Source organism: Talpa europaea, assembly GCF_964194135.1.
Source record: "Talpa europaea genome assembly, chromosome: 2".
Lineage (NCBI taxonomy): Eukaryota > Metazoa > Chordata > Mammalia > Eulipotyphla > Talpidae > Talpa > Talpa europaea.
This window is the reverse complement of record NC_140068.1, coordinates 20,162,914-20,178,183: the sequence shown is the minus strand read 5'-3', so window position 1 is coordinate 20,178,183 and position 15,270 is coordinate 20,162,914. Positions and strand designations below refer to the sequence as shown.

The following is a 15,270-nucleotide window of genomic DNA, read 5'->3' as shown; positions in this document are numbered from 1 at the left end:
ATAGGATAGTATCTCATACAACTCTTGGTAATAACACTGGATAGTGGTTTTAAGAAAACAATGAAAGGTTTTTACAACTCAAACCTTAAGTCAAAATGATTACAAATGTCGGGTAGCTGCAATGTTTTGTATATATATTTAATACGGGCTGCTTGTTAACTGCAAAGTCAGCATCTGGGATACAGATGTGTTTTTCAAACTCATTAGATAAGTCATTATCTAGGCATTATATACCATTATATATAGACTGTGTTTGAAAGATAAAATTTAAATAAACAATATGTTATATAATATTTCAAATGGGCTGAGTATTCAGATTTTTCTCTTAAATTACTTTTTCCAGTGAAGTTTATTTTAGTTTGTGAAACTGGTTGACTTATTTTGGGTAAAGATCACATAGCATTACACTTAGTATTGTCAGACTTAATTAGAGATAGTGTGGGGTAAGCTTAGGGCTGGAGGCAAAAGAGGAAATTATGTTTAGAGTATTAATAGTTCTAGTCTCAAATGCATGACCATTTAAATTAAAAAAGATGGAATATAATTGTCTTCATTATACAGCCGCTCATTTTTCAACTTTTTAAAGTGCACATAAAAGAAACAGAATTCCTCAGTCCCAGTAATAGAAATTAATTTCTCCATATATAAACGTACACACATAATAGGGTATGGAATTTCTTTACACTAGTGTATGATTTTTCCCCTCTGCATTAAAAAACAAATCAGAGCTTTTAAATATAGAAAACATGGGACATTTGGCAATGGGGGTACTCAGGGGAGAGATGAGTTCCCAGATCCTAAATACAGAAAGAAAAGCATGGGCTTCAGTGTTCTAGCATATGTGAGTGGGGAGCAAATTAATTAATGAGAGGGCTAGCTCATTTCAGTCCTTTAGTCTGATAATCAGTACAATAATCAGCACTACGAAGAAGTAGAAAAACGCACAACAGTGGGCGCCCCAAAGGCTTTCTCACTAGACGGTCACCCCCATGAAGACAGGACTCTGTCTCATCATTGGATAGCCGGAATTAGCCCCTGAGGCTGAATACGGCTTCTCATGGAAAGATGGGGAAAAAGTCTCCATTTGCCCTTCTGGGACAAAAGGTTAAAAGTCCTCGGCATCAGGCTGCCTGATGTGGGGAGCTAGGTGGTGATCCTGGGTCAAGTGAGGGTCAGCAGGGTCTTCCATGGGGGTTCCCACCAACCCGCATATCACAAACCAGGAAGGGGGCCGCAGAGTACCGCCGGGCTGGGTGATACTGCCATTCCTCTCTCCTCCAGCTCTCAGGCTTTTTTAAGGCTGTAAGCCTGGGAAGAGTCATTGTGCTTTCCCTAGGAGTTCTTAATGCTTTTCTACAGGAGAGGACGCTCCAGATGGACTCAGCTGAAAGGCGAACTGGAGTTGTCAGGGAACTCTTACAGAGCGAGAGAAAATATGTGCAGATGCTGGAAATCGTGAGAGATGTTTACGTAACGCCTCTGAAAGCAGCATTATCATCAAACAGAGCAATTCTGAGTGCTGCTAATATCCAGATCATTTTCTCTGATATTCTGCGCATTTTAAGTCTCAACAGGTAAGCCCTGTCATTTTTAAAAATATTCTTTATCAGGTGGGAGGAATCCACACTCAATTTTTTCAAAAGCTGTATAGAGGCCTAGTCATTCTTTGCTTCCGTGGGGACCCTGATCACCTCACAGAAGAGAGGACACTTCCCTCCGGGCTGTGACCAGCAGTGATGAGCAGGGACTTACCCCAGCTCAGACCTAAGCCACAGAGTAGGAGTGGCGTTCCAGGCCTGGGGGATCTTTGCAGGCCTGCCCTCTGACTGACGGGCCCCTCCCAGAGGTACACATCCATCACGGCACCCACAGCTCCTGCACCCCTGTCCCTCTGGAGCAGGTTCTGGGGTGCAGCCCCAATTGCCGGCCCCAGGTTGCTTGGCAGGGAAGATATTCTGGAGATTCTGTATTCAATATCCTGTTCATACAAAAGGCCATGGGAAGGAGAACCACGCGTAGCCGTCTTAATGGGCAGTGTTCAGTTGGGAACTGAAACCAAAGGGTTTAATGGGATTAAGTTATAAAGGTGCTTTGTGTAGGCTGCGAGTCAGCTCAGCAACAGTATGTGTCAAATATATACCAGCTGGCAGACAAAAGTCATCACTTGCTCTGCTTGTAAAGTAAGACAAGCTGAGCTTGTGCTTCTTTGCCAGTAACTTCTAGGTAATTCGGAATAAGGCCCTTACCCTCAGTGAGCCCCATCGCCTACAAAATGGAGCAGTTGAATTTGGTCTCTTCTGACTTGTACTTTAGATCCTCAGAGAAACAGGCAGGTGAAGGTTTATGGCATGCAGGGCTTGATACTGGGAATGCCTTACTCATGGCTGTGAAAACCCTTTACCCACCCTTGGGACTGGTGATGAGGGGATAGGCCGGTCAGGGGCAGCCAGCTGGCTTGCTGACTCCAGGCATTAAGGTGCAGAAGTGAGATTCTGTCACAGCCAACCTCCTCACTTCCCAGCTTCTTCCCTATCAAGTCTGAAGGGTTCTATGTCGAGACAAACCATTTGACAAGAGCCCCACCATTGATAGCTACGCAAACACAGGCTGCATTAATGATAACAAACTTATTTTTTAAATTTTTAGATTGTCACTGACCAGTATTTCACAGTCATGCTTTTCTCTCTCATAGGCAGTTTCTAAATAACCTGAGAGACAGACTACAGCAGTGGGGCCCAGCTCAGTGCGTGGGGGAAATAGTCATCAAGTTTGGAAGGCAGTTGAACACCTACACCAATTTCTTCAACAATTACCCTGTTGTTCTGAAAACTATTGAGAAGGTAAATGATTGAAGTCCCATCCAGGCATTCATTAGACCTTCTGAGCATGAAAGGAAGTTCTGTGTGCGATCCAAAGGGCTGGAACTAACAGGGAAGATTTCTTCCCAGCTCGTCATGTCAGATCGCCAGCTTATTGTGAGCTCAAAGTATTTAATTCTGTGTCACCAGGGGCTAGCACAGAGCTTGACAGCAGCTGATCCCAGGAGCTGGTTGTTGGACTGAACTCATCCTCCTACAAACAGCCAGACTTTCCTCTGCCCCAGATAGTCTGTGGCTCAGGTACACAAAAGTATTTGTCAGGTGGAAGCAAGACTGTGTGCTCTGAATTCACTCAGTCATTTTTGTCCTTTGTGGTTGTGATGAGTTCAGTTCTCTTAGGGAGAAAAGGAATGTATAATTCATGTTTCTTAGAATAAGGACACTCAATCTGTGAAACTTTATTGGGGGATAGGGAATGTTTTCTATTCCTTACTGAGTCCATTATAAACCATTTCCCTTATTGTGCCACATGCCATGTTCGCTGAGCAGGAATGTTCAACTCCCCCAGGATCACTTGTTTCTCTTGTGGGGATCTCTGTTGATAGTACTAAGATCCTCCTTTCTTCCCTCCCCAAGCTGCATGAGCAGTGTAGCAGAAGAGGCCACCTCGTGAGGTATGGCACTGCCAGCGTCCACTGTGTCCACTTTGCTGTCTACATGGAGGCCCAGGGCCTGTGTGAATAAGGCAACTTGCACCCAGTCACATTTTCCACCAGAGTCTCCCCATCTCTGAGTGGAGGAGAAAAGATATTGGAGGTCAAGAGTCCCCCAGGGGCTTCCTTTCCTTTGGAGCCTCAAATACATGATCATATTTCTCATTCAATGTGACATGAATTAGAGCAAAGTGTCACATATTATCAGAAACAAATTGGTGCCAAAATTTTATGGGTAATAATAATATCTATTTTGCTAGCACAGGGCGTGTGTTTAAGTACATACACAATAAGTATCTTTGAAATCAGTCAATGTTTGACCTCTAACATTAGTATTACTGGCATCTTTTAGGCATGTTCTGAGAAAAATGAGGGCGCTTCTTGGCTAATGGTGATGGATGAATACATTTTAAAACAGATATTAAGTAGTGGGTGAATCAGTGAGTAAAGTGGTGGATGGAAACTAGATTTTTGGTAGACACTACAATGTAGGAAGCAGAGATGTTACAGCATAAAACTGTACATTTGAAACTTATTCAATATTGTAAATCAGTCACCTCAGGAAAAAAAAAACCTCCCCAACAATAACAGCAATTAAGTACAGTGGAGCCCTTTTAATAATAATAATACCAGCAGTATTACAGGTGAATGTCATTGATAGATTTTTATGCTAAGGAAATAACTTTTACTGTGTGACAGGTACTTAATGGATAGAGTTTTTCCTCTTCACCACAAGAATTAGGTGAAATATGCACAAAAAGACTGAGGTTCAGAGAAGTTAAATAACTTGACAAGAGCACAAAGGATTACACAGTATTAGATTAGAGTTCTAAACTGAAGCCAGGCCACCTTAGTAGCAAAGTCCCTTTTCATTTGTCTATACTGATTAGGTTCGGTGACTAGGATTAGTCCCATGGTATAAACAATACACTATTTAGTATATTAGTAAGCACCAATAGTACTAATAATACTGATCTGAGTTGCATGTGGCCTTTTCCCTTGAGTGTTTCTGAGCTCATGTTTGCTGGGAGCACTGTTCTGTTGAGCAAAGCTCTGACAATACACTCACTTTTCAGAGCAGAGAGATGACACCATCATTCCGTGCTTTCTTGAAGAGACATGATAAGACCATTGCTACCAAGATGCTGAGGTAAGTGGTGAGGGTGAGACAGGGCAGCTGCGACTCCCCAAGGACAGGGCATTGTCTGACCTTCGGAAAGAGACTAAGGTCCCTTCTCTGCCTCCTACAGCCTGCCGGAGCTGCTTTTGTACCCATCCCGAAGATTCGAGGAATATCTTAATCTTCTCTACGCTCTGAAGCTTCATACTCCTGCGGAACATGTTGACCGTGGGGACTTGACAACTGCAATTGACCAGATCAAAAAATATAAAGGTTACATAGATCAGGTTGGTTGCTGCTAAGAATGTATGTCCTTTAAAAAGATCACAATGCTTTCAGGGTGCTCGAACTCAAAGATCCTGAACTGCCTTCTCCTCTTGTCATGTATTCCCCCAACTGTGCTCAGGGATCTTGGGCACAAGGGAAACCTAAGCCAAACACCATGAGACAGGATGTTTCCAGATAGAACAATGAGCCTTTACCAACATGCAAGTCTGAAGACTAGGGTATTTGGACTGTTTTTTCTAGAAAAATAAAAGGAAAAAACCCAAAGTGTAAAATCCTTTGTTTCTGAAAGGACTTGACTAGTCAGCTTTTCTTCCTCAGCAAACACAGCAAGAAACTGAGCACCGTGGAGCACAGTGCTGCAGTTATGAAGCCTTAGCACTGTCCTGTGCGTCCTGCATGGGCGCTTGGGCTGCATGTAAACATACAAGCAATGCCCTAGAGATGCTGTTTTAGTAGAGTCGGATGTCTCCTCTCCGGGGGGCAGTGTTGGAAGTGGTGCGGAAAAAGGGAAAGATTACTCAGAGTCCATGTGGAGCAACGAGAAGCTTAGAGGGGCCACACAGGGATGCAATGTGCAGCCCCATCCAAAGGCAGACTCGTATTTATTGGAACCGGGTACAAGGGGCAAGAACTTAGGGAGTGTACATGCGTGGGGGACAGAATCAGGGATGTAAGCTGGGGTGGAGTGACCAGGGGCCAGGTTTCCCAGTATGTTCCTCATACCTGGACTTTTGCCCTTGGTGAGAGGCCCCTGCCTGACCCTATACCTAGCTGACAAGCAGGAACTCTGGGCACCAGGGCATTCCCAAGAACAAAGGGGACAGGGGACCCCACGTTCAGATCCCTTGCTTTGTTTTATAACATTGTGTACAAAAGATGAAGGCTTTAATTATAGTTAATAAAACTATGGAACTGTAAATCAAGTGCCATAGATATTTTAAAATCTATTTCTTTTAAGTATAAAAGTCTCATAATTTTACTTTACCTGAAGTCACTTTGTTTTCTAGGTGAAACAAAATGCCAGTATGAAGGACCAGCTGTCAGACATCCAGAGAATCATCTGGGGGTGTCCTGTATGTATTCTGATGTACTTTATCTCATGCTCATGAATGTAACTTCACGTCATTGGCCACAGAGACATCCAGATGTCATTCAGCTGACATCTGTTGAATGCCTGCTGTGTGCCAGGTGCCTCCAAGCATCACACTTTATACCCTTGTTATCTGTGGGGATGCTATATGAAAAGAGGCACAAGTGGGTTTTACACCAGCCTATAACCCTTCTGTAGTCTTAACTCATTGCTTGCTGCTTCTGTGATCGTGACCTGCTTTGAGGAAAGAGGCTGTGTCTTCTATTGTTTTCTCTCTCCCTGCACATAGTACCTGGTACCTGTACACTGAGGATATCTGAAGAAATTTTAGAAGTCCTCTGTTAGCTATTTGTTACCTATAGGCTATCACTCTACCTTCTCTCTTACTGCTTTGCCAACCACTTCATGATCAAGCCCCACAGATCTACTCAAGAAGTCCCCAGTAACACTGGCCTCTCATCACACATTTGTGCTTTATTCAGGCTCCTTTCTTGGAAGTTGCCTTCCTTTCTTACTCCACTGGATAAACTCCTATTCCTCCTTTAAAAATTCAATTATCTTCCTTGTAGTATTTCCCCAACATGTCCAGCTGAGTTGCCCCTTCCTAAGTATTCTGCAGCATCTAAAACATCGCCATCACATTTAATTGCAATGCTTTGTTCATCAGACTGGGCGCTCCATGAGGTACCAGCTCCGGCTCACTTGTCTTCTGGTGGCAGGTGGATACAAAAAGATTAATACATGAACATATTCAACTAAAGTATCAATGGACTAGAGATTTTATATTTATTTTCTCAAATTGGGAAGGCAAGATGAAGTTGTTTTGTCAGAATTTAGATCTTTACATTTTAATAGGGTAAGAGAAGTGTGGAGTATAATTGGATTATAAAGTCGCAAATCTTGGAATTCATGGAGTCCACAGAACTTGATCTCTGGGTCACTGTTCACATGAAGTGAGTATCTCCCTACTGAGATCAATATAAGAACCTCACTTCTTAATTTGTAACAATTTATTCATTTTCTTGATACATCCCTTCTTACCCACCCCACCCCACTTTGTTTAAATATAGATTTATTTATACATACAAGAGCTGGGGTGTAAGCCAGAGGTGGGGGAGTGAGAGGATTCACCAGAGACAGAGTGGGGAGCAGAACAGGCAGATCTACTGATATAAACTGCTGAGGGGAGCAGTGGGTGAGTCAGGAGAGGTCTGCTGCACCATGTAGGTAGCTCCCTGGCTTGGGATCCAACTCCTGCTGCAGTGGTTGCTGAAAGCTTCATAGTGCTGAGACGTAACCCCTTGTGCCACCAGGTAGGCTGCCCACCCCACTTTTTGATCTTACAAATAAAATAATAATTTCAGTAGCTTTAAAAATTAGGTCATACACACAAATGAACATAAGAGATTTCATTGTCAACTCTGTGGTCTCCTAAAGAAAACTTGTTTGATAAACAATGAAAACATCCACTTTTTCATAACTGACTGAGTTTTACTCCTTAACTATATATGCTAGTATATAAAAGCATTTCTGTGATAGTGGAACTTTTTTATTTTCTAAAAATTGTGTTTCTATTTTTTTCTTATTTCGTAGACTTTATCAGAAGTAAACAGATATCTTATTGGGGTCCAAGATGTAGCCCAACTTCACTGTTGTGACAAGGATATATATTTCTCTTTAAGGTAAACACTTGACTATGCTACAGCTATGACTATGCCTTACTCATCTTGTACCTGGTGTCCAGTACCAAGTCTGACACATTGTGGGTTATGACAGATCTTTGTGTTGAACTGAAAAGTTATTCACATACACCTCTGAGATAAAGTAAGGCACTTTATCGCTATTCCAGGCAGTTACTGGGTAGAAAGGGAGAAAATACATTGTCTCTGCCAACTCCACAAACTCTACATTAGCAGGTATTCTGCAGGTTGGCTACTTTCCTACAGGGAGGAGATCCAAGGGTTATGGGATATGACACCACTGAACTCAGTTATAAGAAAGAGAAGCCCAGTTCACTGTCCTCAGATAGTTATTGAAGTCAGCATTAAAGTCTCACCATAAAACCATTATTGGGTTGAAGTATCAGCATATCTGGTTTGCACAGTGCTCACTGTCGTGTAAGAGCAAAAGATGGGAGAGTGCCAGTTTCCATAAACCAGCACCTCATTTCCTCCTTTAGAACAAGATGGGCAAATTTTTTTCTGTAAAGGGTCAGTTCATAAATACTCTGGGTCTTGCTGGCCAAATGGTCTCTGTGTCAACCACCTAGCTTTGCATTGTAGCAAAAAAGCAGGTACTAAAACAACACACTGCATAACAAAAAATACAATCTTGGTAAATAATATAATATATGCATGAACATGGCTGTGTTCCAATATGATTTTATTTATGACAGGGCCCTAGTTTGCTTTAGAAAATTGTAGCCAAGTTATGTTGTCAAAATTAATGGTAAAGGTGACAACTCAACAAGTAGAACCAAATGGAGAGAAATTAACTCCTTTAATTTGTCCAATCCAAAAATAGAGAAATAAAAATTGTCTTGTCTGTTATTGCAATGAATATTTTAGTGACATACTTCCAAAGGTACAGGATGAGGGGAGTTGAGAGAAAGAAATCCCTTCCTCTCTTATCTCCACCTAGAGTGGATTTTAAATGAAATTCAAATTACACAATTGTTGATTTCTCATCATGGCTTTGTTTTATTAATTTTGTTGTTTTTGACCAGTAGCAATAGAAAAGACCTACAGTGATGGACGAAAACTAGTGACCGAACTAGCCATTCTAAACACACTGGTGTAATAGGAGTCATGCTAGGGATTGCTTCAATTTTGGATTATTAGATTTTGGCTTCATATTTTCATTCTAAAACACTCTTTATGTAAGTCCAAGTTTCTGACAAATCTGATTTTCCTTTTTTCTGCAGAACTTCTTTTACCATTTCTTCCTAGGGAGGCCAGCCGGCAATACATTCCCTCTATTTTTGTTTGTCTGAGAGAGTATTTCTCCACTACTGAGAGACTGTTTTGCTGCTACAGAATTCTAGGATGGAGGATCCTTTCTTTTAACATTTTCCCATTCATTCTCTTCTGCATGGTTTCTGGAGAGAACTCCAATACAATTCTTGTCCCTCTGTAGGTAAGGAAATTGTTTTGTTGTCTGGTTTCTTTTAAGATTTTTTTTCTTTGCTTCTGATTTTTTGGCGTTTGAACGTGATATGTATAGGTATAGATTTTTTTTGGTATTAATGCTGTTTGGTGTTCTCTAAGTCATTATTACTTTAGACATTTTTTTCTATTCCTTCTTTTTTTCTTCTCCATTGGCTACTCCTGTTAGACATATGTTACACCTTGGTAATTGTCCCATATTTCTTGGATATTCTGCTCCCTTTTTTTTTTAAGTCTTTTTTCTCTTTTCTTTATAGTTTGGTGAGTTTTTATTGATATATCTTCCAGCTCACTGATTCTTACTTTGGCCTTGTCCAGTCTACCAGTGAGTCTGTCAAAGGCATTATTAATTTATCTTAAAATGTTTTTGATTTCTTTTATTTTTTTTTAAAGATTTATTTTATTTGTACAAGAACAGGGGTACAGGCCAGATTTGTGGGAGGGTGAGAGGATTCACCAGAGACAGAGAGGGAAACAGAACAGGCAGACAACCAAAATACATGGCTGAGGGGAGCAGCGGGTGAGACAGGAGAGGTCTGCCGCGCCATGTGGGACCTTCACCGGCCGGCCGGGATCAAACAGGTGCTAAAGAGGCTGTGGACAGCCTCACAGCACTGTGCTCAACTGCCTGCACCACCAGGGTAGGCCCAGATTCCTTGTATTTTGACTTCTTAGTTTCCATCACTGTTTTATTTACCCATTTATTATTCCACATTGTCTAATTTTCCCATTAGTGTTCTTATTTATCACAGTTATTTTAATTTCTTGATCTCATAAATCCATATTGAGTCTGTTTCTGATGTCTTAGTTTGTCTTTTCATGCCTCTTAACATGCCTCATAATTTTTTGTTGAAACCAAACATGATGTATTGGCTTAAAGGAACTGGGGTAGTGAGGTTTTGTTTAACTGGCTAGATGTTAGCCTATGTTTACCGTTTGTTATTGTGGTGTCAGAGGCCACAATTTTTTCATGTGTCCTTGTTTGTTTCTCACCCATTTTCGTTATTAAATCCTTAACTAGACCCTGAACCTTCATTTTTTTTTCCCAGTTCTAAGCCCTTATTATTTTCATTTTAAATATTTATTTTTATATAAGAACTAGGGTACAGGCCAGATGCGTGGGAGGGTGAGAGAATTCACCAGAGACAGAGCGGGGAACAGAACAGGCAGATGGACTGAAACACACTGCTGAGGGGAGCAGCGGGTGAGACAGGAGAGGTCTGCTGTGCCATGTAAGATTCTCGCCAACTGGCCGGGATTGAACCCGCGCTGCAGAGGCTGCAGACAGCTTCACAGTGCGGCGCTCAACCGGTTGCCTGTGCCACCAGGGAGGCCCTAAGCCCTTATTATTAAAAAGATCCCCCACTGATGTGGTTGTAAGACTGTAGGGAGAAGAGTCCTATGATTAAGGCTCACTTTTTAGTGAGCTTGTGCCCCTGAGCTATGACCTTCAAAAGTGCTCCTCAGCTTTTTATTTTTCTCTAAAGTGTGTTGGGAAGGCCAGAGAGAGCTGGAGTTGGGTGTTTCTTCCCTAGTGTTTGCCCAGTTCTGGTACATTTCCCTTGAGGGCAGGCTTTGTTAAGAACAGAAATCTCTGTGCATGCTTCAAAATGGCACTTTTTCTCTCCCATGGGCAAGAATGAAGGGATTTTTCTTAGCTCTTCAGTGAGAACCTATGGAACTCCCAAGTTTTAACTCATACAAGTGTTGAGGGGTGGGGGGAGAATCCCTGAGGCTAAGCCTCTGGGAGTTTTTAATCTCTTAAAAAAAAACCCCAAAAACTCCCTCACACGCAGTCTCTAGCAATTAGTCAATTATCCTTGAAATAGTGTTACTGTCGCTGGTTCCCCTTTCTGCTTCCAGTAAAATTCTCTGTATCCCTATGTCTCCAGCTTGTGGGGTGATTGTTTACCTTGGATCTAAGAAGAGATGTTGATTCTGAGTTTTCAGCTTTTTTTTTTTTTTTTTAAAGATTTACTTATTTATGCATACAAGAACTGGGGTATAGGCCAGAGGTGTGAGGGGGTGAGAGGATTCACCAGAGACAGAGTGGGGAACAGAACAGGCAGACTGACTGAAATACACTGCAGAGGGGAGCAGGGGATGAGTCAGGAGAGGTCTGCTGTGCCATGTGGGTAGCTCCCTGGCTGGGGATTGAACTCATGCTGCAGTGGCTGTGAATAGGTTCATAGGTTGCGCCACCAGGGAGGCCCTCAGCTTCTTTTTTGTTATGTGAATAGAAGCAATGCCTTTCAAGCTCTTTACATGTGCACCCAGAAAAACCTTCACTTACTGGAATTTAGACCTCTTTCTTCATTATTTGAACAGAGAGTACATTTGAGAATCTGAGGATAATGGGGGAGTACTAGATTCCTTTATATTCTAGTTATGAGGTACACTTATATTTAAATAGGCACTATCTCAATAATTTGTCAATTAATGTCATTTTATATAGTATGTAAAAGTAAATGGAAAATAGCTGCATATTCCAAAAGGTATCATAGAATATTTAGCCTGTAATCTTGTTCTCTGTCTTTTTAGAAAGTCACGTAAAACCCAACAAATACCATTCCCATAATTTTCACCCATGGTTTCTACTTAGAGGAACTCTGCTTGGTGAGGCAGGTAGGACTGGAACCATATTATGCTGGGAATCTGAACTTAAGTTGTCCAATGGGACTAGTAAGTGCTGGTCTGGAACTCAACACCAGGTCTCAGTTCTCTTGTCACCTATTAGCCCAGCAGGTGGAAGGATGAAATAAGCCGTCCTCATAAACTCCCAAGTAACATCAATTACTGAGAAAAGAAATTACTACTAAATAAGATCTGTGACATATAAATAACAAACATTTGCTCTATAAATGAAAAAATTTTCTCTGGGGTAGAGATGAGGTCATGGCATCATTTTAGAGCCAGGACATTTGGAGGCATTTGTCCTTCCGTGGATAAAGTGCACCAGTTTCAGTTTATCAAGCTTTTATAATACATTGTTACCTTGGAATTGGTGTATTATTTTTTTTCAGAAATACCAATTAGATTTCTGTGACTTTAGATGTGCCAATTTTTATTGTTTTTTTTTTATTGTTTTTTTTTTTTTTTTTCTCTTTGCAATGGGGTCTGGCCAATGGTGTAAAAATGGAACCATCTCAGACTGGTGGATAGTGGTGTGTCCTTGAGTCACAGAGAAGTGATGGAACCATCACTTCTCAGACCCTTGGGCCTCTTGGGGGAAGCCCTACTACACTACCAAAATGTAAACTTTGGACTTTCCCAAAGGGAGCTACAGTAATTTCCAAGGGTAACTATGTGCTGGGAAAAGGGAAATACCCAGCCTTGTTAGGGATACTGAGTTCTGGCTGAATTGGCTCTCACCCTGTGATCCATCTCCAGATTATGAGCGTCCGGGGCTAGGTGATAAGTTTTGGCTCAGGTCTTCACAGAATCAGTGGCCAGTTGTTGTCCTTGTCAAGGATTGTATTTTGAAAATTCCTTTTAAAGATCTTTATGTTTGTAGAAGTTGGGTTCTTCTCGTGGACTGGCTAATACTTCTTGTGGACTGGCTAATGTAAACACCTCTAGACTGGCATTAAGAATTTAAACTATAGACCTATCCTATTTTACTGAGTCATTTAACCTACTTGTGAATAAGCAAAGAAATCCTATCCAAGTCCAGGGGGAAAAATGTTACCCTTTGAGCTGATTCATTTGAATGTGACAGTGATTTTCTGAAGCCTGAGGATTCAGTTTCTACTTCAGCTGCTCCATTCTATCAGTAGGAAAGGTAAAATGGTTTGCTTTTGCATATGTGGCGGAATTGTTCTGGTGTTTTTTGTCCTTGGAAGAGAAGTGTTGGAGATTTGGAGGCTTCAGTTTAATAAATGGATTTTTAAAAGCTTTTTTTTCCTAAATAAAACTCAGATTTATATATATTTTAAATAGCCCTCTCATAGCCAGATTCAGATACACAAACTTCTTTGTGTGTTTATCTGTCCTGCTCCTAGTCCTCAGATTACAAGTGACCTCAACTCCAGGCTCCAGTTATTGTGCCTGCTCCTGCCCTTCTCTCTGCCAATAACCACCAGGTCCAAGTGGGTCACAAAACTGGGATTCACTTTTATTTACTTCCATTCTTGGTGTTCTCTTCCAAAGGAAAAAACTGAACATGTTTATCAAATCCAGCAGCCCCTCCAAAGCCACCTTGTCGTCACATTCCCTGATACTGCAGATAAAACAGCAAAGTTTTATTAGAGTCTTAAACATTTTCCTAAACTTGTTATGCTAGGAGAAATAATTGCCAAGGAAAGGGGCAAGAATATAGGTGCAGCTCTTTCCCTTGTTAAATGGCCATTTATCACGTACAGCCCATCACACTCAGAGTCCATGTCTGTCTTTTATGCTTCCTCTTTTATCCCTCATTCCATATATCCATTATTATCAGAAAATTCTATCAGTTTCATTTAGAACATTATTTCTTACAAAGAGATATCAGAAAATGCGAAGCACACCACTCTTTCTAGCCAAAGTCATAACCACAGAGCAGGGAAAATTTTGAAAAAGGAAGAGCTGGCTCTAGTGGTCGTGTGAGCACTGCCTGCCACACACTTGCAATCCACAGGCTTACCACAATCTGCACTTTCAAACACTCTCCAAATAGCTGAGCCTGAAGCTCAGCAATGTTGAAAATGTTTACCTCCCTGACCTAATCCTTTGCCAGCAAACAGGCACAGTTTTGACTAATAAATGACGTAAGTGCCTCACTATTCAGTGTGTGGTCAGCATAGCAGCATTACTGGAGAGCTTGTTAGAAATATAGCTCAGGTGCTCTGGTTGTACTAAGAATTTACATCTAAGCAAAATTTCCAGGTTAATTCAGATATGCATTAACATCTGCAGTATGTGTAAGTCAGAGCATTTATCAAATAAAGTGGATTCAAATGTGATTTATAGCAACTTAATGGAGAACAATCTGGAAGTCTTTGAAAAAATACACAGATCCTTCAATCAGTTCTAACCTCAAGAAGCCTGATAGAAATAAGAGTACATGTAAGGAATTTGTTCACAAGTAAGGATGAGTTTATTCCAACATTGCTTACATTCACAATAAAGAACAAACGAAAGGAGGGTGAGAGAGAGGGAAGAAGCTAGTAGAGACTCAAGTCTCTAAACAAATGTCCACCAAAAGGGGAACTCCCAACAAAAGCACAAGAGTTGAATAATGAATGGATGGTCCATCCATCCCATGATAAAGAATGAAAGTCATACCAGTTAGCTCAGTGATTTCCACTGCTAAAGGAGAAAAGCAAGAAAAGGTGTGACTATTACCATTTTTGTAAAGTAATGGCAACCTATTTATAAATAGATGTGCAAATATGTACATATGTGTGACTACCTGAACTGGTTAAAAAAAATGGAAAGATAGGTACCAGTTCAGTACTGTCGGTGACCTGAGTAGAGGGAGGAGAAAGCTAAGCAAAAAGTGAAGTGATGAAAGTACACACAAAAAAGGCAATAGGACAGATTAATATTAACATTTATGTAAAGCTGTATGTGGACTTAAACTTAGTATTTAAAAGTTGAACAACGATGGTGAAGACAAAAGTCAGTAAGTTGACTACCTTCCTTAATTTCCTGAGGTTTGCTTGATGCTTCTAAGAGAAAACAAACTTTGGCTACTCTCCATCAAAATATCAAGCTTGTTACACTTAGGGGTGTGGTGCATCTTCCCAAGTTCCTCCTTATCATCACTTGATGCTAGAGTACAGAGAAACCTATAACTTGGACCCCACAATAAAAAAGCAAATGAGAACGGATGGTGGTTGGGGAAAATTTTGCCCATCTATAAATATGCCCACAATTCACCGTAGGAGCAACCACAGTGAAAATGAAGAGCTACTTAATTCTAACCCTTTCATATTGATGATCCTTTGCCCTCCAGTCAAAATTAGAAATTCTCCTATTTTATGCATAGCAAGTGCAATGCTTTTCTTGACCTTATGCCACATTGGTTCTGCTTTTCCCGCCCCCATCTGTAAATTTTAAAGACTAAGCAAAACTTATTTTCTCCAGATTGCCAAAC

The 15,270-nt window shown here is 41.0% G+C and overlaps 1 protein-coding gene across 2 annotated transcripts in view; it reads left to right on the top strand.

Annotated features, from left to right (window-relative positions):
* Positions 1-15,270, top strand: part of ECT2L (epithelial cell transforming 2 like) — a gene marked incomplete at both ends in the record, with an annotated part of 51,896 nt that overhangs the window by 34,925 nt on the left and 1,701 nt on the right. For both annotated transcript variants that reach the window (XM_084227882.1, XM_084227881.1), the window contains 6 exons: positions 1,360-1,574; positions 2,693-2,840; positions 4,609-4,682; positions 4,783-4,939; positions 5,948-6,013; positions 7,624-7,712. In XM_084227882.1, the coding sequence (XP_084084008.1) occupies positions 1,360-1,574; positions 2,693-2,840; positions 4,609-4,682; positions 4,783-4,939; positions 5,948-6,013; positions 7,624-7,712 (749 nt within the window). The remainder of the gene's footprint in view (positions 1-1,359; positions 1,575-2,692; positions 2,841-4,608; positions 4,683-4,782; positions 4,940-5,947; positions 6,014-7,623; positions 7,713-15,270) is intronic.